At 33.8% G+C, this 23,976-nt stretch overlaps 1 protein-coding gene across 1 annotated transcript in view; it reads right to left on the bottom strand.

Annotated features, from left to right (window-relative positions):
- Positions 1–23,976, bottom strand: part of LAMA2 (laminin subunit alpha 2) — a gene marked incomplete at its 5' end in the record, with an annotated part of 435,223 nt that overhangs the window by 311,280 nt on the left and 99,967 nt on the right. The window contains 4 exons of the mRNA XM_019630849.1: positions 1,862–2,002; positions 13,470–13,630; positions 16,847–16,946; positions 21,354–21,532. Coding sequence (XP_019486394.1) covers positions 1,862–2,002; positions 13,470–13,630; positions 16,847–16,946; positions 21,354–21,532 — 581 coding nt within the window. The remainder of the gene's footprint in view (positions 1–1,861; positions 2,003–13,469; positions 13,631–16,846; positions 16,947–21,353; positions 21,533–23,976) is intronic.

Here is a 23,976-nt window from a genome sequence, read left to right as displayed (position 1 = left end):
CCTATTTAAATTTCACCTTTGAGGCTTAAGGACATTTGAACCCACCAGCTTGTTGCTGTGGCCACAGCTCACAAATACTGTACCTACTCCTTCCCATGTGGTCAGAACTGTTGTAGGAACCCACCACCTAGAAGCCTGGATCCTTGGCCCAGAAAAGGAAGGAACCTTAAAGGAGGACTTAGGGAAGCCATGATGATTTGCTTTTCCATCTTTATACTCCAGCCATGGACATGCATACAGCTGCAATTCTAATTTAAACTGTCAGGTCAGGACAAAATACTGGACACTGAGGTTCACAGCTACCAGAGCCCACTAGACCTGTGTGAGCTGCTTGGTGCTGAGGGTGATGACGGGCAGAATGGCAATGGTGATTATATATGGATGATTTTTTTTTTAATTTCTCCATGTAGAACTCATTTGATTTTGTATCAACCAAAGTTGTGGAATTGCTGGGACTGCCCTGGTCAAAGGGAAAGAAACCAAATAAAAATTTACTGACTAGCTAGACAATAAGATATTACTTCCATTTCTCCCCTTTCTAACATCACCCTCCAGACATTCTAAGACAGCCCAGTGAGATTAGAAGAAGTTCTTTTCAGAAGCCTTAATAAAATGCAAATATCAGTGGGCTTCGCTTCAGAGCAAAGGCTGAGTGCCACCTCTGCTCCTCTGCTCACTATGAAACTTTGATATACTAACATGGCTGTCTAGAAGGCAGGGTAAGCTCCACAAACAAAAGGAGGAAGTTAAACTAGATTTCCATTCACTGCTGGTTCTGTGTAATATGCTCAACAGCAGCACATTTGATAAAGTATGTATGGATTCAAATTTAGACATGAGAGTACAGTCAGAAACTACTCAGAATATTTCAGACTTGACTTAAAAGCAGAGAAAAAATATATATGATTATTGTGTTAAGGATTAGTTAGCTGATTAAAGTTGAAAGGAAGGGAGATAGTTTATTGAAATAGTTATCTTTGTAAAACACAACTCTAATCATATCACACCCCTGCTAAAATCCTTCAGTGACCCTCCAAGTATAAGAATCCAACTTTTTAGCACACGCAACCCTGTATGGAACAGTTTTTCATTCCTCCTCGAGGCTTTTCTTTCTCCAGCCTGTTTCCTGCTACTTAAGAGCAGCCTCACAGGCTATATGAAATTGCCTGAAAGTCCCATTTTCCTCTCATACCTCTTCTGTAAGGAGACAAATCATTGCATACAGATCAAAAGGTAATGGGGACTGTGGTGCAAATGAGAGGAAGTAAGGTCAACATGTTTATGTTTATGTTTAAACTAGAGGATAAAAATTCCAGTAAATATTAAATAGGTAATAATTTGAAATTTTTCAATCAATTAAGAATGAAGATGACACTGTTCAAATTTCATGTCCCCTTTTAACAATGAAACGGCCCAACCAACATCAAATAGTAACTAAAGGTTGGTGGGTAATATGTATAAATGATACAGCAATTTTTCTTAACTTGTATACCAAAAACATTGGAGAATGGAATATGTAATTCTTTGTATCACCATCAGATGCTTTCTTTACTGATTCATTAGCTCTTGGGGCTAGAACAACATTCATTTCATTACTGCTTCACATACTCATCATGAGCACTACAAAGACTGGAGTTGACTTATTCTAAGAGGTTCCCCTCTACATATGGTTACAAAGAAAAACTTAAAGGCTTTGATCAAAGATACATAAATAGCATTTGAAAAAAAATCCCACCACTTCTGATAACTTTATATAGAAGCTCACTACAAGAAAAAAAAATTCTTACTAAAGAACAGTAACAGTAGCAAGAAGGCCAGTGGAAGAGCAAACAGTGCATAGAAGTGAAAGTCTATTGCTTACATTGCCGTAGGTCCAGTAGGAACTCTGACATCTGTTGGAAACCCCAGAACAGAAACACTCGTCACAACCTTTAGGATTATCCTCTTGCAAATTGAAGAAGCCAGGTTTGCAGCGACTGCAGTCTCCACCTTCAACATTTTCCTATACACAGAGAGGTGGGTTAGCAAACAGAGGTGCCCTTGAAAAATAAGAATCATCTCTACTTCTGTTTAAGGAAAATATAAGCTGTATATTCTTCATTTTACATCTCAAACATATTTAAAGTATAATGGTAATTTTAAAAACCTCAAAAACTTAGTAAGCTATATCCTTTCTAATTACACGGATGGGAAAGAATGTTGGACACTAATCTATTGTAGTAAAGGTGACAATTGTGATCTTCATGTATGGAGTGTGGAGTAAATGTTATAATAAACAGCAATCAATTAAGTTAACTAAAGTCAGTTTGGCTCACCATTCTACATCACTGAATTTCTTTATAGAAGGCGTTAAAAGTGGTAAAATTAAAGACAAGCTAACTGAACATTGACATCATACAGGTGTTGAAATGTTTCTCACAATATATTCAAATTGCATACATTTGAGGCAAGCATAAGAACTGGACAGGCAGAGAAACTAGGGCAAATGTCACAGCCTTTCCCTAGTGAGACTAAGTATTGGGTTGTCGGAAAAGTCATGATGAATTTTTGCAAAGAAAAACAGAAAAATACATCATGACTTTTCCGACAACCCAATAGCAAAGGAAGAATGCTTTCCCTGGTTAATTTTCAGTGTTTCCTTTAACATAATGGTATAGCCACTTAATCATACACTGGCATTATGGGTAAAAATAATTATCGTTTAGTGATTGCTCTCCAGGTTGGCTTCGATAATCCTATTTCAAGTATTCTGAAAAATTGTGTTTATAGGTGGGCCTCTAGTGTGGACTCAGGCCAGGGAAAGCCGACCGTATGATCAAGAACTAGGAAGGGTGTAATCTTTCACTTTAAAAATCTTGGTTAATCTTGACTCATAACCTCTCTGTGAAGGCTCCTTGCTTCCCAGGAAACAGGTTCTTAATATTCTCTATACTTGCATCTGCTCTACATTTTTCCACTTCCTTGAATTCCCTTATTACCTCAATTCTGAAACTTTCCTTTTACTTAGGTAACTAAATTCTCTTCAACTATTTTTACAGCCCTTTCTATACTGCTCTATCATAACCACAGAAAAAGCATAGCTATTTCTTCTAAGATTGTTCTCTCCAGCTATATACCGTAATCTATTCAGAGGTAGGAACCCTGCCTAACTTTTCTTTATAGCACCAGGAAATCGCAGGGCTCCTGGTAGAACATTGAGCACTAGCTTAATAAAATTTTATTAAGTTTAAATGAATCTCTTAGTGGTCCTGTTTCTCATGCATAGTAAAAAGTTATGCACATAGTAGATGTTTAATAAAAATAGTTTTGAATAAACCAAGGTTGGTTGGACAGAAGATAGGGATAATAAAATCTGAGACCATATGAGCAAAAATAAGAGAGGAAATAACAGCATGAAAAAATAGATACATTTATATGAATAAATAAAGAGGCTCTCCTTGTATCCAAGAGAACAATTTATTTGAAATTAACTTTTTGACTCTTAATTTCTAGGACCCACTTACAATCTCAATCACTTCAACATTGCTGTAGCCTAAACAAAAGGGTGTCTCTAGACCCTTTTCATGTGTCAAAGTGTAGCATCCTGATATATATACAAATTGAATTATTGCCACTGAAATTCTTGCTAGTTTTTATTTCTAAGGCAGATTTCAGAAATTTTGAGATGATAGATGTCAGCAAAACTAATCAAACTGATTTCTGACCTATGGTGACAAATAACTCTCCAAAGCCCTGAAGTTGAAAGCATCTTCAGAAGAGTACACAGACAGGAAAGATGAAATGGATCTATGATTATAATTTAGCTTATCCTGTTGAGGCCACAGTAAAGCTGCTCTGTACACTATGCTCTTATGTTTTTGGTCAAATCTACTTTTCATTTACTCTCATTTGAAAGCTTGTAATACCACTTTTGTGAGATTCAGACTGAGTTCAACAACTAAAAATTTTTGGAGATTAGTTACATTTTCCCTTGGCCCCATTTTAGCCTGGCAATATGACCTTGAAAAATTATGATTAAATAATTGCAATATTCAATTTCATCGAGTAAACTGAAGCGACACATTAGGATAGGAATTCTAGGGACTATAAAGATGGGTGGGTCAATTTCTCTGTCTTTAAAAGCCAACCTCTAGAGTTAGATAAAAGGGTACATTTGTAATCAACTATAATGCAAGGTGGAGTATAAGTGCATCTAGAAATAAATTAAATTATGGGAACACAGAGAAAGATGGTGGACTAACGCCTGATACGAAGGCTGGAGGAGGCTTTAGGACAGGCGTGGAATTTGACCAAAACCTTGAAGTGTGGTTAAAAAATTTAACCTGATGGAAAATGTAGAATGAGAGAACCATGTTAGTAAAGGTACAGGGAACAAGAAATAATCCAAAGAGCAGAAGGTTCAGCTATTATTTATTCTTTCAAAAAATGTATTAAGTATTTGCAATATGCTAGGGATTTCACTTGGTGCTTGAGTTCCAGAGTTCCTGACCTCACAAAATGAACATTTTAAGCTACCCCAAGAGATATGAATCTTTCCGCTTAGAAATTGGTAAGTCATTAAAGGTTGGTTATTCAGCAGGAGATAAATCAACAGAACTACACTTGAGGCACTTAAGTTGGTAGTAACAGGTGAAATGTCTATCAAATGTGAGACACTAGAACAAAGGGACCCCTCATTACCATATGGTGCAGTAAAGGGTTAATTCAACAGTTGGAGAGGTCAGACCCTGGACGTTCCAAATTGAAAGACTGTCCCTTGACCAGGTCCTGGGAGATAACCTTTAGCCCTTGGAATAGCCTGCTTGATAAGTGTGTCATTGTATAACTGCCAGTTAGTCACACCAGATGTTTTATGCTAAAAATATGATTTATGGTGAAGGCCTAGTTTTGTTTACCTGGGGTTCTGGGCCATGTTGTATCAGTTTGACCTCTGGGGTTTCTGGAGACTGAGTAGTTAAGGTCAGTTACATGAGTGTTCCATATCTAGGTGACTGAGCCCCAATGAAAACCCTGGACAAAGACTTGGGTGAGTTTCCCTGGTTGGCAACGCTTCAATTGTGTTGTCATATATTGCTGTTGGGAGAATTAAGTACTCTGTACCCTTCTCCTGGGAGAGGATAACTGCACATTTGCACGTGATCTTTCCTGGACTCTTCTGTATACTCTTTTTGTCTTTGTTGATTTAAATCTGTATCCTTTCACAGTAATAAACCAGAACCATGAGTATAACAGCTTTTCAGAGATCTGTGAGTCCTAGTGAATCACTGAAAATGAGTGTGGTCTTGGGAACCCACAACACACTGTGGTAAAGATAATAGGATATCTGCACCTATAAAAACAAGTGAGCCAAGTGGTAGTTGTTTTTTGTTTTGTTTTGTTTTTTTAATGGCAATCTTTGAGCCAAACTATTTTAGACCCTGTTAAAGGTCCTCAAAATAATCCTATCCTACCTCCCCAAGCCCAATCCATTTCAACCCTCTTCACAAGTACTTGTCAACTCTTATAAGATTTGCATAGACCTTACATACAATTGAAAAACATGTCAACTTAAAGCCACAACTTTAAGTTTCTAGACTCCTACTTCTCTAGTCCTGAGTCTATACCATACTTTTTCTTTAGTAAGTGGCAGCTACTAATCAGATTAAAATAGATTCATTCAGTTGAAAAGTGCTTGGTTTTGATTTTTTTCAGGCTTACGATAGATGACTATTAAGCCAAAACTTAACAGCAAATATGCTGGATATAGTATCTATTTATTGGGTGTCGGAAAAGTCATGACGTATTTTTTTCTATGTTTTTCGTTGCAAAAATATGTCATGACTTTTCTGACAACCCAATATATATCTGTACTTATGACCTAATTAAAGTGCCTGCTAAGGCTGGTAGGAAGATGAAAAATCAGGGAGAAAATCTTTTTAGCTCACGGGAATTCTGCTTTCTGGACATGTGTCAACATGTATAGAATTAATTAGTTATATCAGGTTTTATTTTGGATTTCCTTTTCCAACCTCCCTTGAGAGAGTATATATCTAAGTAATTTCTTATCTAAGGATTGTGTTTCCAAAGTTCTCTTTGAAAAACATATTAGTATTAAAACAGTGATTAATACATAACATCATAGTTTCATATTTAATATATTTTAGAGTGGCACAATTCATACACAGAAGCAGAGTGTTCCAGGACATTTATTTATTTTTATTATTATTATTTTTTAACATTTTATTGGGGAATTGGGGGAGAGTAACAGCATTGGGGAATCAGGGAAGGGGAACAGACAAGTTGCTGTCCTTGTGTTCTTCAGTCTAGTTGTGGAGGACATTGCTTCACTAGCCCATGTTGGTATTATCATTGCACTCTTCCCAGGTGAGGCAGTCACTTGCTGGCCATTGGACATCAGCTCACGGTGGCTTCTGGCGCTCACGGCAGCTCATGAAAGCTCATGCCTGCTGCCAGCCAGCCCCCCTGCAGCGTACGTCGTTGCCGGCGACTCACAGCAGCCCAAGCTCCAGGTCGAACTGCTATTCACCATCTTAGCTGTAGAGGGCGCAGCGTCACTGGCTCTCATATGGGATCCAAACCAGGGTCCTGCTGCTCAGAGCTGGCGTCCCAAACCAACTCCTAACCAACGCACCACTTGGCCAGCCCTCCAGGACTTTTATTGAACCTTCATAGAATCAGAGGTTTCCCTCCTTCTAGTAGTTGGTAATATAATGATCTTGGTAGCTTGAGTCTCAGCTCTTTTTATAAGTACCCAGGTGGAAAACTGCTTTTTCTAAACTTCTCTGTGATTTATCAACTGTCATCCATGAAGCATCCCTTGATTGTATTCTTGATTCATTCTTGCTATGACTGGTCCAGGACTTAATTTTTTTTTTTTTTAAGATTTTTATTGGGTAATTGGGGGGATGGGAACAGTGATGGGGAATTGGGGGAAGGGGAACAGACAAGTTGCTGTCGTTTTGTTCTTCAATCTAGTTGTGGAGGACGCTGCTTCACTGGCCCAAGTTGGCACCATCATTGCGCTCTTCCCTGGCGAGGCAGATCAGTCGCCGGCTTCTGGACGGCCACTCACGGTGGCTGCTGGCCACTCACGCTGACTGCTGGCTGCTGGCTACATATGGCAGCCCATGGCAACCCACTGCCACAGGGACTGCAGCCTACGCCGTTGCCAGCGACTCACGGCAGCCCAGCTCCAGGTTGAGCTGTTGTTCAGCATCTTAGCTGTAGAGGGCAGTGTCACTGGCCCTCATATGTGGGATCCGAACCGGGGCCCTCTGGCATCCCAAGCGAGTTCTTAACCATTGCGCCACTCGGCCGGCCCCAGGACTTAATTTTTTGATTCTCAGCTTGAGAATGAACCATATGCTTTATTGGTAGGTTCTTCGAGCAATTTAATTTCTTTTGCTATCAATATCAAAGTATTAGGAAATGCCCTGTACATATTTCTCACTGTTACTTTATTTTCTACTATTACTCATTCATTCATCAAATCATGGCTGAGCTACTAATTGAAAGCATTATACAAGATGCCAGAGAATATATACAAATGCTTTCAAGAGGATTAGATAGCAAAGGAAATAAGTGTGTGGACAAAGGATAATACCAAGCAGAAAGAAGGTACTACTCTAAAAGGGGTTCAGAATGCATGTGCTGGGTGGAACACTAGATTCATCATCAGAGTCCTCCATCCATCAGAAGGAAAAATAAGATGGAAAAGCCATATGGTTGAGGGAAAAGGATGTACCCCAAGGTACACCTTGGGGTACATCTTGGGGTACTTGCAATTTGCATGATAAGGTTAAAATAGGCTGCTGCAAAACTGTTCTCTCCAATTGGAGTGTTTCTAGATGTAAGAATGCCTACTAAAGTTCATTTATTTATTTAAATAAACACATAAATAATGCACACAGTAAAACCATTATGTTTGCTCTTTTCTTGCCATTTATATTATAACATCTTCAAGGGCAAATAGCTTATCTTATAGCTTGTCACCATCCAACTCAGTTTATAAAGCACAGATATGAAAATAATTGATCCTAAATATCTAATAATGATGGTGGGTTTTGAAACTACTAGCCTAAATGCCATTTTGGTCATCATAAGATTTCTCTCTCCTTTAGCTATTATTTTATCACTCCTTTGTACTGATCAACTTTAAAAAAAGCTACAGTTGACCCTTGAACAACATCAGTTTGAACTGTATGATTCCTCTTAATATGTGGATTTTTTTCAATAAATATATATTCACCCTCCAGATCCCCAGGCTTCACATCCTCAAATTCAACCAAACATTATGGGAAAACAGTATTTTCCATCCATGGTTGGGAATCCACAGATGGGAGGGCCAACTGTATGCATTGTTCTACACTGTTTTCTATAAGGACTTGAGCATCTGTGGATTTTGGTATCCATCGGGGTCCTGGACCAATCTATTGCAGATACCAAGGGGCAACTGCAGTTAAGTATTTGGGGAGCCAAAAGTTATACATGAATTTTCAACCAAGTGGGGGTCAGTGCCCTTAGCTCCTGTGCTGAGTCAACTGTATTAACATACAATTTAATAAAAATTTTAAAAGTTGTTTTAATGGTTTATCTAAACAAAAGGGCTGGTCTAATTTATTCTCTTTCTCAGCATTTCAAATGGGTCACTTTTGTCAATTCAGTAAATTTATTTTAATATTTTATTTATTTAGACTCTAATAGTGATGCTTTCTAATTTACAAATTAATGGTTATTTTTACACCTAAGTCTATGAAATAGGTTAATTTCCAGAATGCTCCAGACTTCCACTCTAAAGATTAACACTCCCTTATATCACCACATTTTCTGAAACCCAAATGTTCTACTTTCTTGATTTCTAAACCATTATTCTAGTTGGTTATATTAACAAAAATTAAATAGATACTAATAACAGTTATTTTTCCATTGTAAATAATTAGTCCATATCATAAATATTTTTATTCACTTAAGTGTGGTGATAATAAAAAGGTGTCACTTCATTTTAGACCAGTGGTTCTCAACCTAGCTTTCATTATCATGCCCCAAAGGAGCCTCACTAGTCATTTTTTTCATAACCATCCCTACCATGAAATTTTAATTCTATGAATATACTGTATGTACAGATGCACTGTGTGATTATGTTTTCCTTACACATAAAATGAATAGGATATTTTTGCTCCTCAAAAACCAATTTTCATCCCCTTATGGAGAAATGAGTGCTTTAGATACATATTTCTGTGGAATATATTTACTTAAGTATCTAATTAGATATCTTGTGGGCTATCCTACAAAACAATTTATGATTGCCTTTTTTTCCTTTGGTACTCTTTTCCCCTAAAAACAAAGTTGAATTAGAAAAACCTTACTAGTTTTATTATTTTTTTCTTGAAGTCAGATACTGTTGGGTTGACATCAATTTTCTTTTTGCTCTAGTTTCCTCAGTACAGTTTCTCTCTAGAGAAATAGTCACAATGGTTTCCCTGTATTCTTTCTCATGAAGTGGCCTTCTTATAAATTAGGCATAACTTCAGAAGTGCATGTTTAACCGTGATTGTTAGTCAACTGGGAATTCAACTGACAACGTTACCAGGAAGATGTCCAGTGACATTTAAGTTAATTTTGTGATAACTGCTTCAGGAATTTTGAAGTTATGCTTGTTTTTTTGTGGGGGTGTTTGTATTCAGTTACATATTTTCCTCTGTTATGGCCTTCATTATAATGCATCCTAATATTAAAAGTTAACAAAAGAAGAAGAATTAGAAGTATTTTTTGAGTGCTCACTCTTTACATACTGTTCCAAATATAAATATTTGATGGATTAGGAAGAGAGAAGAAAATAAATAAAAACTAGTTCCTACTTTTCACTGGCTTAGCTTTCAAAATTAAAAAAACAAAACTGATTAACATAATATTTTGAACTATAGCTGTCACAAGAGACAAATCCTGCATGTACTTTTTTTGCTAAAAATTTTGCATACACAATGGAATTCTTTCTGCCATAAGAAAAGATGAAATAGTTCCATTTGCGACAACATGGATGGATCTTGAGATTATTATGCTAAGTGAAATAAGTTAGAAGGAAAAGTCGAGAACCACATGATTTCACTGATATGTGGGATATAAAACTGAAAACAACAAGACAAATAAATGAAGGAACAAAAACTCATAGACACAGACAACAGCTTACTGGTTACCAGAGGGTAAGGGGGAGGTGGGTGGTAGATGAAGGTAAAAGGGATCAAATATATGGTGATGGAAGGAGAACTGACTCTGGGTGGTGAACACACATTGTGATATGTAGATGATGCATTACATAATTGTACACCTGAAACCTATGTAACTTTATTAACAATTGTCACCCTGATAAACTTTAATTTAAAATAAATAAATAACATTTTACACCTGTAACTGAAATTTGGGATCAAATATATAAACTGAATGGCTTTAGTAGAAGTACCCAGAATTTGAGGCTAAGAAGTCAATGGGGTGATCATTCTTGTGCATAAATGGAGGCTAGGAGGGAAATAAAACAAAAACTAATAATATTAGCATAAACCATAAAAATCTTATTGGGGGAAGAGAATGGAAACTTAATTCTACTTGTAAAAAGCAATATTAATAAAAAAGTATTCCTGTAGGTATTCATCATTATACCTATGTTTGATTTTAACAAGGCTTCAATGTAATAATTATACCTATTGAGAATTAGGCAGGAAATATTCAATATCATCACTTTCCAGATTAATAAATAGGAATCAGTCAGTTTAAATGACTGTCAAACCTTTACAATTTTTTAGTTGTCTTCCGTCTTTTTTATGAGTCACTGTGTTATCTTTTTATTCAATGATGAAGAAGGATCTGTGTCATCAGAGTTGAGACAGACATTAACTAGGATTACAAATTGTGAAAAGATTACAAAGGAAAAGTAAAAGGTGTAACACTGATTATGGCAGAATGATTTATGCTGCGGGATTCAGGGCAGCTTTGCTGAGAAAGTAGAGTTGAGCCTTGAAAACAGCCTAGCTAAGCAAAGGAAGAAGGCCAGAGTTGAGGTTTTCCCAGCAGTCTCAATAGAATCCATAAAATTCCAGAGTTAGAGTTTGGTGATTCAAGGAAGTTAAGCAAAGCTGGAAGACAGTGACTGAAACTCAAAAACATTATGGCGAGGTAAGCCAAGGTCAGATCACAAAATCTTATATTCCAGGAAGGACTTAATAAAAAGTGCAATAAAAAAAAATAAAACAAAGTGCAATAAGAAAGCAAAGCAAGATGAAAATACAGACTTTGATTTCTCTAGTCTTTCATTTTATTGTTTATCTTTCTATTATAAGACTTTGGTAAAAATAAAAGCACATGCTCCTACCCAGATCAAGGTCAATTTATATTTTTTATCTGAGCCTGCAATCCAACTGACTTGTAATGGATAACATGACACCAAACTTCAAAAGAGATGGTTTCTAGCATGTGGTATTTAAAATAAATACCAAGAGTCAGAAGAGCATTTACATTCAATTGACTTGTCATATATCTGATATTCACTTGCCTTTTATAATTCACAAGAAGCTCTAGAAATTTCAAAAACTTTAACAATGAATAAAAATTAGTAAATATTTTTTGTCTTGAGCTAGCACATTTTTCATATTTTGAAATATAATTATGGTGATGTTCATTAATATCATTGTATGAACAAGGATAAACAGAAAATCTTATGTGTAAAAGTGATAATAGCTGATATTGTATTAAGTTAAAGATTTCATATGTCTCTTTTTAAATCAGGAAATCCTTTTCTTTCCTTCAATTAAAGAAATTTTAAATGAGGAATTATTTTAAAGCACTACAAAAGTACAGATAATATGACAATTATCTATTATCCACAACCTAAAAAAAACAAAACAAAAAACATTTTTCCATGTGTGCCTCAGATATGTTTTTTTAAAAAAATATTTAGGAATATTTGAATCTCGCTTTAATTTCATCCTATTCCTTTCCCTCCTATTCTAGAGTTAACCGCTATTCTTAAATTAGTACATATCATATTAGTGTATTTAAAATTTTTAAATTTATATATGTATGTCCACAAAATATAAAACTGTTTAATGTTTTACAACTTTACATAAATGATAACATAATGGCTTCTGTTTGCTCCTGAAATTTCTAAAATTTATCACTGTTTGTACACGTGGACCTATTTTACTCCCTTGAACTATTTTGTGTATCAGGTTATGAATATATTACACCTTTTTTCCTTATTGATTTATGGATATTTAGGGCTTTTTTCTAGTATTCATTACAAGAAGTATGCCTATGTTGAACATCTTTTATATGGGTTGTGGACTTTCTGCCTATTTATATAGACAGGAGTTTTATTGTTTCAGTAGCCCAAGAAAAGTACCTAAATTACCGATATATACTCATTATGTAACTATTAGAAAATTTAGCTTGATATTTTAGACATTCTTGTCCCCCAAAATATACACTTAACATTACTGCTAATATTTACTTCTTGTGTTATGATTTAATGTTTGTATACACATGCACATACATATAACAGTAATCATATCATTTATACTGCTTAGGTAAGACTAATGAATAAAGGAAAGATCTTAATAAGGTTCCATCTAAGATTGAGAAAAAAGAAAAAAAGTAACATTTATTTTTAGTACAGCATGCTAAGTTTCAATGGACTGTTCATTCTCTCAGCTAATGTAGCTAACACTGTTTGATCCAAACATTTTGGTGTCCAAACATTTTGGTGCTAATGTACCAATAGAACTGATTTCCTATAGCTCTAGAAAATCAGTTCTATCATTTAAGATTTGTGTATGCCTCTATGTTTCTTTTATGAGTATAAGCCGAGGTATAATTCATCCTGTGGTATTAACATGATGAGCTATTAGCTGAGCATGTACAACAACACACACAGTTGCATTTCTGAAAGTACTCTTGGAAGGAAATATGTGCCTTTAATCAATTCCACTAGGGCTTCTTACATTTTTGGTAATTAAATGGAAGAGTTTAAATATGGTATTTTTTTACCTACCTGGGTTCAAACTTCAGAAGATTATTTAGAAATCCACAGTGAAACCCTTGACAGAATTATTTTCAGAATTACATACAAAGCTGGACTTGATTTGCGTGTCCTATAGTTTTAAAGGTTGCTATTTTTAGTGCTGTATATTTTAAAGTACACTAGCTTGATAATGGGTAAAAAAGGTTTTTGCTGTAAAATGACACAGAGTCTTAAAGTGACTTGCCCTCTGTGTCTTTGCTGGGTTTTTTAGACAAAGGCAGTGTCTTGCTGTAATGAATGTGGTACTTTTCTAAACACACTTGTGAGTGCCACATACGGAATAGATAGTATTTACTGGGGAAGTTGTAGCAATTGCTTAATGTCAGCAGACATATCAGAAAAGCCAAGGAAAATGACTTTCTATCTTGACAGTGAGATATTACCAGAATAAACAACGTACCTTGCAGTTGCAAGGTCCGAAACAAGGGTCCACATTTGTGCTTCCTTCGCCACTGCAGTTACAGGGTTTACAGTCTGGGTAACCAGTGTAGCCCCTGGCACACCGATCGCAGCTCACCCCTCCAAAGCCAGGCTTGCAATGACAGGACCCAGGTGCCAGACCTAAGGGGAGATGAGCCATATATCAATATTTTTAAGACAAATACATAATTTAGCTAAGATTTTAATTTTTGTAGACTTTGAAAGTTTATTTTCACACAAAAATTAGATTCATGATGTACATCAAAAAAGAAAAGTTAAAAACAAAGAATATAAGGTTTACTTAGAAGCTGCTATGATTTGTATACATAGCATTTTCTAAGTATCTTTAAAAATATTAAGAACAACAACAACAAAAAACCTCATAAACTCCTAGCATCTACCAAAATTAAGGCTATAGATAGAAAAACCACTGCAATGATCACAAAGGAATTTCCATAACTCTGACTGATGATATTAGGTTAAGAATAAGTAATCTGTGCTTACCTGTTGGCTCTTAACCACCCCCCAGACAAGATAGAAAAGTTCCTTGGGAGTAAAAATATACTATTTAAAACAATAATTTAACAAAAACAATATAAATACAACATCACTTAGTACAACGAAGAAAAGGCTCAGAGTGTTCATGGGGATGGATATTTTGAAAATAAAAAAATAGAGGAGGGAAATGAGAGTAGTTTAAATTTACTTTTCTTTTTTAATAGAGAAATGCAGAAGACAGTTTTTCTTCTCTTTGATTAGAAAAATAGAAAAAAAATGCATGCATACATGAATAAATACAAGTTATTGGCCTTCAAAATCTGGAAAGACAGAAGGACATATCAGTAAAATATAGTCCAGTCAAAAAAGAAAAGAAGAGAAGAAAAAGCAAGAAAATGTTATGGTGAGATAGCATAAAACAGAATGACAGAAAGAATTTCAAATATACATACTAACTATATATAAAGTTAAAGAGTCTCATGGTTTCTATTAAAAACGTGCATGTAATGTTCACAAGAGATACACAAAATGACAAGAGATATTAAAAATAAAAGAATGTAATTATACATTAGGAAAGCATATAGAAAAGTAAAAACTGTTGTAATAACATTAATAAGGGCCAAAGTAAAATTCAATCACATTTAACAGGACAAGCTCTCATTTTACATTGATAAAAATACAATATAAAACATGATTTAAGTTTTTATACTTATGCGCTGAATAAGCATTAATTATAAGCATGACAATACGTAAATAACAGGGTTTATTGGAAATTAAAGAAAAATTGTCCAAAATCAATGACTGAGAATGATAATCTTGCCACTTCAAATGTTTATAAAAATATAAATGAATTTTTAAAGATATAGAAAATTTGAATAATCTAATAATATTTATGTTATGTGATATAAAAATATAAATATTTATTGTAGCTTATCCATGACAAATCAATAAAAATGTTCAATTTTTCTCATAGCACATGTTATCTAAGTCTTGTTTTCTTAACATAAATTACTACTTCTAGATTTAACCAACTGCTACAATAAATGAAATTCATAAATTAATTATGAATATCAGAGGTGACAGAATTTTATACAAAATTCAACCTCTCTTTAAATACATACATACATACATACATACATACATACATAAATAGGGTGCCAAAAACAGGTGCCAAAAAATGTACATGCATTTTAAGAAAGGAAAAAACTCTATTAAAATTATAATACTCGATAGTCAAGACATGGAAACAACCAGTGTCCTTCAATAGATGATTGGATAAAGAAGATGTGGTATATATACACAATGGAATACTACTCAGCCATAAGAAAAGATGAAATAGTGCCATTTGGGACAACATGAAGGGATCTTCAAATTATTATGCTAAGTGAAGTAAGTCATACAGAAAAAGTCAAGAACCATATGACTTCCCTGATATGTGGGATATAAAACTGAAAGCAACAAAGGAACAAGACAAACAAAGAAAGAAATAAAAACTCATAGATGCAGATAATACTTTACTGGTTACCAGAGAGTAAGGGGGGTGGGGGGTGGTAGAAGAGAGTAAATGGGGTCAAATATATGGTGATGGAAGGAGTATTGATTTGGGGTGGTGAACACACAATGTGATATATAAATGATGTATTACATAATTGTACATTTAAAACCTATGTAATTTTACTAACCATTGTCACCCCAATAAATTTTAATTAAAAACAATTTAGATAACAGAAAAACTCATTATGTAAAGTTGACACAAAAATGTTAATAGCATTATTTATGCTAAGTTACCACTGCATTATATGCTTATTTTTCAACTTTTTTATTTTATAATTTTTAAACAATAATACATTTATTTTAAAATAAGAGAAGAAAGTTAATTGCTGTTACTGAAAATGGTACTTGTTAGTACAAAAGGATAAGGGACCACAAAATTAAAAAAATTACCTCAAATTCACCATTTGAATATTAAAATAAACAGATATTAAGTCTTTTAGGATTTAAGGCTTTATAGCTTAGATTGATAATCCCACATTTTTATGAAGAAAGCAAGTGAGTTAAACTGTGCAAAGAAATATTACCAGTCTTTTAAATTGAAAGTCTTTGTGGGGGTGGGGAAACCTATAATGGAGTATGGTATATTTTAGTCCTTCCAAAGAAAAGAAGAACCCACTCATAGACATGTAAAAAAACTATTCCAGATATATTCCATGAATTTTCTATTTAACCTCGGCAAGCAACTCTCCTGGAAGTAGCACCTAAACCTCTTATACCAAGGAGTTATTTTGGCACTTGATTCCTTAATGTTTGAAGGTAGTCATGAATTTCAATCCCCAAAGGAAGTATTGGCTTATATTAGCATCTGCCTCTTTCTCTTCTTAAACTCATGCCTACTATCTTTTTTCATCCTTTAAAACACTCCTTGCTTTCCGTATTACTGACTACAACTTAGTATGTGATGTCCTCTAATCATTCTCCCCATTACAGCGAACATATCCTTCAATGAATGCTGTCATTTCGTGATAGAAATGAAAAAGCTACAAGACAATCTAATAAATAACACATAAAAAATTACTTATACCACCAATTTTTGATTGACAGAAGATGCACATGCATAAATATGTAAATATGTATATATAACACAAAATAAATGATTGAGCTCTTCTTGTTTTTAAAGAATTATGCTTAAACATGAAATTAATTACTGAGATGAAAAAACTGCTTCCTGGAGTGAAATTTGAGAGATATGAGAATAAATTTATTACATTAATGTAATTTACTGTAAAGTGTTCTCCCAGAAGATCATATTTGGGTTTTAGTTGTCCTCTCATCAGAACAATGACCTTCTACTATGGCTCTCACCTCGTGGAGCATGTTTTTCATCCTTGACACAGGCTTCATTTAAGGAACCAACTGGATCACAATGGCATGGCTGGCAGGGTCTTGGATAATTTGCAGATACCTAACAAAAACATTAAAATGCTTTTAATCAAGTACAATAAAAACACTAACATTTTTAAATTCAGCAAACTTTTAAGGACAAATTAATTTTAATAATACATAGTAATAAATTATATAGAAAAAATTATAATATAAGAAATTGCTTTTAATATGTTTGCAATTTCTAAAATCCATTTCTTCTAAAGGGATACACAAACATAAAGAGGACAATATAATAAACTCCTAAGTATTTGTTACCTAAATTCAACAATTTTCAAAGTGAATTATTCAACAATTATAAAGATTTATCTGTAAATTTCATCAGATTTTATGCTGTGTTGAAGTTTTTGGGACTATCCCAAAGAAGAGTATTTTAATCCCTACACATTTCAGTATACATCTCTCTAATTTACAATCACAGTATCATTATCATAACAAAAATAATATTTGCTTGATATCTCTAATATGCATTCTATAATAAAACCTTCCTGATTGTTTTTTATTAAAATGTAGTTCAAAATGAATCATTTTCCCCAAAATTTATTTTTCAAGAACTTTTTCACAGTGATCATTATATAATTAATTAAATAGAAATTTATATTTGATGCTTAAAAAACAACAATAAATAGTTAAATTAAAATCTAATTTTCTGGGGAGGCAACACAACCTGAAAAGAAACAATGTAGATCCCATAATTAGGAAAACTTGAGCTCATATTCCAGTGTTGCCACTTCCTGGCCATGTGGCCTCCTGCAATTATTTACATTCTTGCAAAATGAGGACAATTCTAGCAACTACAGTGATGTTACTAAAATGAAAAGGAATAATAACATAAAGCATCTCATAAGATTCTTCATATATATTAAATACTCAATATAACTAGTAGCTTTTAATGTTAGAATATTTTAATTAAACAAACCTAGACTGTATTAATATACTGTATATGTGACATTTATTTTACAGGTGCAATAGGATAAGAAAAAAACTGATTTATTTACCTAGGAAATACTGAAATACTAGTGTGTGTGTGTGTGTGTGTGTGTGTGTGTGTATTTCCCCCTAAAATATATATACATTTTCCTTCCTTAAAATGTATATACATTTATTTGGCGCCCTCAGTATATTATATATACATATATATATATATATATACAAACACACACACACACACACACACACACACGTTTCCCCCTAAAATATACCTTTCATATATGTACATGACAAGGATAAATTTACAAATGAAAACTTGTTTACTGATAAAAGTCAAAGTGTCATAACTAGAGAGTTATTTACATGTGTGATAGAATATCAATAAACTATGTCTATAGATGAGCTTCAAAATCAAATCTGTTTAATACACATTCATTCATCCCCCATTATGAAGTAAGGACTGTGCAAAACAGCAAGGTAAGGCCTAATCTCTGCCTTAAATAAACTTACAGGAATAACAGATTTAAGAGACATTGATTAAACAGAATGTGCTAAGTGATAAAATAGACATACAAGTAGAGCTTTACGGGGCAAAAGAAGAAGGAGCAATAATGCAACAAATGAAGTCAAGGAATGTTTCACAGAAAAAGTGACATTTCGACTGGAACTTGAAGTATGAGTAGCAATTTGAGAGTAGAATAGGGAGAAGTGCTTTCTATACAGAGAAAACCACTGAGACATGAAAAAAAAGTTCTGTGGGCATATGGTAAAAAATTTCTTTTAGATAAAATCTTTGTTCTTATAAATATATTTTATGATTCCAGTGATAAGCTTGAGTAAATCAAATCCTCCTAATTCATTATCTGTCTTTTTGGTAATTAGGGTAAACTGCCTGAATTAGAGTGTTGATCAGGAAACTTTCATATAAGATTCTATAAACATATCTACTTTACATTGATTTTTAATTTTATTCACATAACAATTCAGATTATTAGTACTTAAAGTAAACATTGATATATGTATATACATATGTATTCATATGCATATATTTTATTGAAACAAATATAAGTATTTAGTAGATAAGTCTAAAATTAGATTTTAGACAATAAATGTAAGAGGAAAGTTACTTAGCTGTAAAATTGCAATGTATGAAACTTTTCTTTCTACATTTTCATAAAAATACTATGGACTTCCACCCAAATATTAAGCACTTTCAATTGAATTTTTAAACAAAAAAATATAGCATAAGTATTTTTGTAATTATAAAAATATCAAAATCTAGGCTCAGATTTACTTAAGTACTTGACTTGCAATTAAAAACTTATCAAGCTTCCAGTTTTGATAATGGTGGAGTGTCTTGTATGCATCCAGTACCACCTCAGATAGCAATGATAAATTCTGAACAAAACAGAAAAATCCAAGGACTTGGGAGAATAATCAAAGACTGGCTGAAATTGGAAGGATTTAAAATTTGAAAGAAAAAAAAATACACTAGATGAGATATATGTTCACATAAGGATAACACCAAAATATGCATATCATTACCCCCTAATACTTAACTGATCCCTTAATCATACACTCTTTTGAGACACTCCAAGGAGTCCAGTGAAAAACAATAGCTGAAAAGCTACATGACCTGGGTAAGGTTTCAGGTCTGCACACCATAAAGCAAACAGAAATTGGAGCTAGCTAGAAAGGGCATAAACACCTGAGCTTTCAATGAATCTGCCCAAACAAAATGTAAAAGCAAATTTCTACAATTTCATGACAATCAGTCAGTAAGTTGAGCACTAATTAGAACGAAAGTAACAGAATCGTTTCTCTACAGTATAGTATTCACAATATCTACCAAAAAACTTTTATCTCTAAAGATATGTGTATCCCTATGTTCACTGCAGCATAACTCACTGAGGCCAAGACATGTAAACAACCAAAGTGTCCTTTCATAGATGATTGGATAAAGAAGATGTGGTACATATATACAATAGAATATTACTTGGCTATAAGAAAAGGTGAAACACTGCCATTTGCAACAACAAGAGTGGGTTTTGAGATTATCATGCTCAGCAAGTAGGTCAGACAGAAAAAGTAAAAAACCATATGATTTCATTCATACATGGGATATAAGACTGAAAGCAACAAATGAACAAGACAATAAAAACTCATAGACATAGAGATCAGTTTAGTGGTTACCAGAGGGTAAGAGGAGAGAGGAGGTGGCAAAAGAGGGTAAAGGAGTCAATTATATGGTGATGCAAGGGGAACTGACCCTGGGCAGTAAACACATAATGCAATATACAGATGATGTAGAATTGTAACCTTGAAACCTATGTAATTTTACTAAGCATTGTCACCCCAATAAATGTAATAAAAATACATTTATAAATGTAAAAAAATGCCTCAAAACAATCCAGAGGTGAAAAAGAAAATTAGTTCCCCAGAATTAGAGCTAGAACAAGAGGTTAACCTTTGTAGATCTCAATCATTATTTCACACAACATACAAAGATTTACTTGTGTGTTGGGCCATAGCCCTGAAACTTAAAAATAAAATATTTCTCGAATAAATAAAGAATATTCTGACTTAAACAGAGGCTATACAAGAGAAGAAATTGGAACAGCCAATAAGCATTTATAATGAAAATTAAATCATCATGAAATCTGCTATGAATTCATAATAGTAGATCTGCTGTAAAACCAAGAATTGATGGGAATGACTTAGTGATTGTCAAACACTCACTTACTATACCCATTATTATGCCACACTTACTATACCCATACCCACTGAAATGGCTGATTCAAAAAGATAGTCAACACCAAATATCAGAGATGATATGGAAGAACTGGCACCCCTATATATTTTCGGTGAATAGGTTCAATGTTATTACTAATTTAGCAAAATGTTGGTAGTTTCTTATAAAGTCAAATACATACCTACCCTCTGATACAAGCATTCTACTTCTACATATTTATGCAAAGTAAATAAAACATGACTCTAAAAGACATATAAAATTGTTTTACAGGATCTATCTAAAAACTGGAAATGACCCAAATGCTCACCATCAGAAGAATGGATTAAAAATTATGGTATGTTCATGAAAAGGAACACTATGCAGCATTTTTTTAAAGGAACTCTTGATGGACACAACATGGATAAATCTTAAAATGTTATGTCGAATGAAAGGAGGTAGATGCAAAAGTGTATGTGCTTTATGATTTCATTTTTATGACCGTCACTCAAAGGCAAAACTAATTTATGTTTTAAAAATCAGAACAGAGTTTGGCTGGGGTTGGGATTGACTAGAATGAGACAAAATGGAATTTTCAGGAGAGAGGGAACTGTTTTATATCATATCCTCAAATATTATATCAGTTTCCATTATGAAACATTCTTGGTCACCTTTTATGATCTGAAGTCTATCAAAATTGTTTTTCCATATAATACATCTTTATATGAAAAAAACAAAAGAACACTTAATGAAAGAAAAAGCATACTTTACCCCTTTGGGCCTAAAGAAGCCATCCATACATGTCTCACAGTTTATACCAGCAGTATTTTGGGTACAATTGATGCATACACCTCCTCCAATGTACTTTCCATGTATATTTAAACTCATATTTCTCCTGGCAACATTTTCATCATAATAGCATTCTTCAGCTTTCCCATGACAATTGCATGCTGCATTAGGGAAAAATAAATTCACAAATGTTAATTTCAGGTTTCAGATATATTTTTTAAAAATCATTTTCTATTATAGATTTTCATACTATATGAGAAATATATATGTATACATATATATTCAGCACAAAAGTATCTAAAAAGTGTTTGAATTTATTGGCTATATTTAGAAGTTCACACTTTTTAATGGAACTTCAAATAATTACAACATATAAATTAAACTGAATCATATGAAATTGCCAATATTTGACTGGCTTGATCCCACAAAACTGAAATTTCACATAGTTCAACCTACAATCTCCTATTATGAAAAACAACAAATTATTGAACTATGGTACTGATTGATTAACACCCAGGTAAAATGCAATGAATGATTTTTATGTGTGAATCTCTGTTAGAGATCTTATGGGCAAAAAAGATTGTTTAGGATATAGTTCCTTTCTTTCACTACTAATAATAACTAAAACAGGATTTGTTTTATATGTGTGTGTGTGTGTGTGTGTGTGTGTGTGTGTGTGTAATGTTTTAAGTGCTGATTTTAATTCTCAAAGTAGCTTTATGTATCTGGTAATATCATTACTCTCTTTTCACATATTAGGAACCTGAAGCACAGAGAAGTAAGGAATTTGTAAAAGGTAACCAAATCAGTATTGCTAACCACTCTTAAACCCAGCTCCAGAGTCTGCATAACTAACCACTGTCCCAGTCCCTTCAAGTTCTATCTGATGAGAGAGATAAGAGGTATGATAAGTACCAAATCACAAGGATAAACGAGAGCTGATTTGCCTAGTGGCTGAGATTATGCTTTCTTGCACCAGTCTTGAATTTGGGTGTCCTCTCTATTACTTTGTAACCGTGTGATGTAGGGAACCTCTTAATTTCACTAATGCTCCATTTCCATGTAAAACATGGAGTGATCAAAAATAATTACCAGATATTAAAAAGCTTTGAGAAAATGCATGTAATATCATTAATATAAGGCTTTAAAAATAAGTCTCAGTTGATATTTCCTCCTCCTTCTTCCCCTTCTCTTCTTTCTCCTTTTCTTTTTCATGTCACTTTGTAACAGTACAGAAAAGTGGAACATCACTTCCCCAGGAAGAACTGGGTAAAGCTTTGAAAAATGGGTAGAATTGATTTAGGGTAGGAAGTAGGAAAAAGATAATGTGCTGAGTGTCCTTCCTCAGATTTTGAGTTTCTTAAGTGTCCTTACATTGATTTCCACAAATTTATGAGAGAGAGAGAGAGAGAAAGAAGAGAGAGAGAGAGAGAGAGAGAGAGAGACAGAGAGAGAGAGAGACAGAGAGAGAGAGAGANTGTGTGTGTGTGTGTGTGTGTGTGTGTGTGTGTGTGGTATGTGTGTACAGCATACAACTCAATCTTTCTTTTTCCCTTCAATAGGGGACATTTATATACTGGTGAATTTTATCAACAGTAAAGAGCATAGCTCTTTCTCTATTAGCATATCAAATCCCACTAGTAGGCAGTTACACTGTTTCCATATTTCTCCTTTGTAAACAACACTGCTTAAGGAGGAGGTGGAGGTAGGGGTAGGAGTGAAGGTTCTAATGGTAGGCTGCTCCCCATTTGACAACTGAGTGACTTAGAGGAGAAAATTCAAGTCTCAGTATCATTTCAGTGCTTATCTTTTATGGTTGTTTTGAGACTCCAATACACCTAACACAATGCCTGAGACTTCATACTCAGCTCCATGAATGTTAGTAGGAGTTGTATTAGCAATTTTGTAGTAAATGACAAGGATCACGGTAACATGCCCTGTACAGCTATACAAGCATATCTAACACCTTCATTCCTGCAAGAATAATTTCTAGTCAAGAGGGGTGCAAAATTTTAATTTTGATTTTAATTAGCTTGAAAAATTCTCCTCCAAAAATGCTGTGTCAAATTACCCTCTCTCCAATAGAGATGATGAAACTCTTCGCCCTCCCATAGCCTCACCAACACTGTACATCATCAACCATTTTAATCCAGTTCCTTGACATCATAAGCATTCAAACATTTGCTGAGTGGTAGAATGAATACTTTCATAAGTTAAAAAGAGTATTTTCATTGTTTTAATTGGTACTTCCTTAATTACGAATGCGATAATGTTTTTATACGGTTTTAAGTCATTTCTTTTCCTGAGAAATGCCTGTTTTGGTCTTTGCTCATTTTAACAAGTTTATTGACTTTTTTTATTGCTATGTAATACCTCTTAATATAGTAAAGATATTATCTCTGCCATGTTTGTTGCAAATGCTTTCCCCAGTCTGTTGAAATTTTATTTAGAATATAAGATTTTTGCTATATTGATGGAGAGTTTTCGAACTTTAGTCTACAGAACATATAGTAATAAATGTAAATCAGTAGGCATTACAAGCAGTTTTATATCATTAGGACAATACACAAGAATTCTTAAAGAAAACCAATGATATGCACCTAAG

The sequence above is a fragment of the Hipposideros armiger genome, unplaced genomic scaffold (genome assembly GCF_001890085.2).
Source record: "Hipposideros armiger isolate ML-2016 unplaced genomic scaffold, ASM189008v1 scaffold_957, whole genome shotgun sequence".
NCBI lineage: Eukaryota > Metazoa > Chordata > Mammalia > Chiroptera > Hipposideridae > Hipposideros > Hipposideros armiger.
Note: the sequence above shows the minus strand (reverse complement) of the source record. Positions and strands in the feature narration are given on the sequence as shown.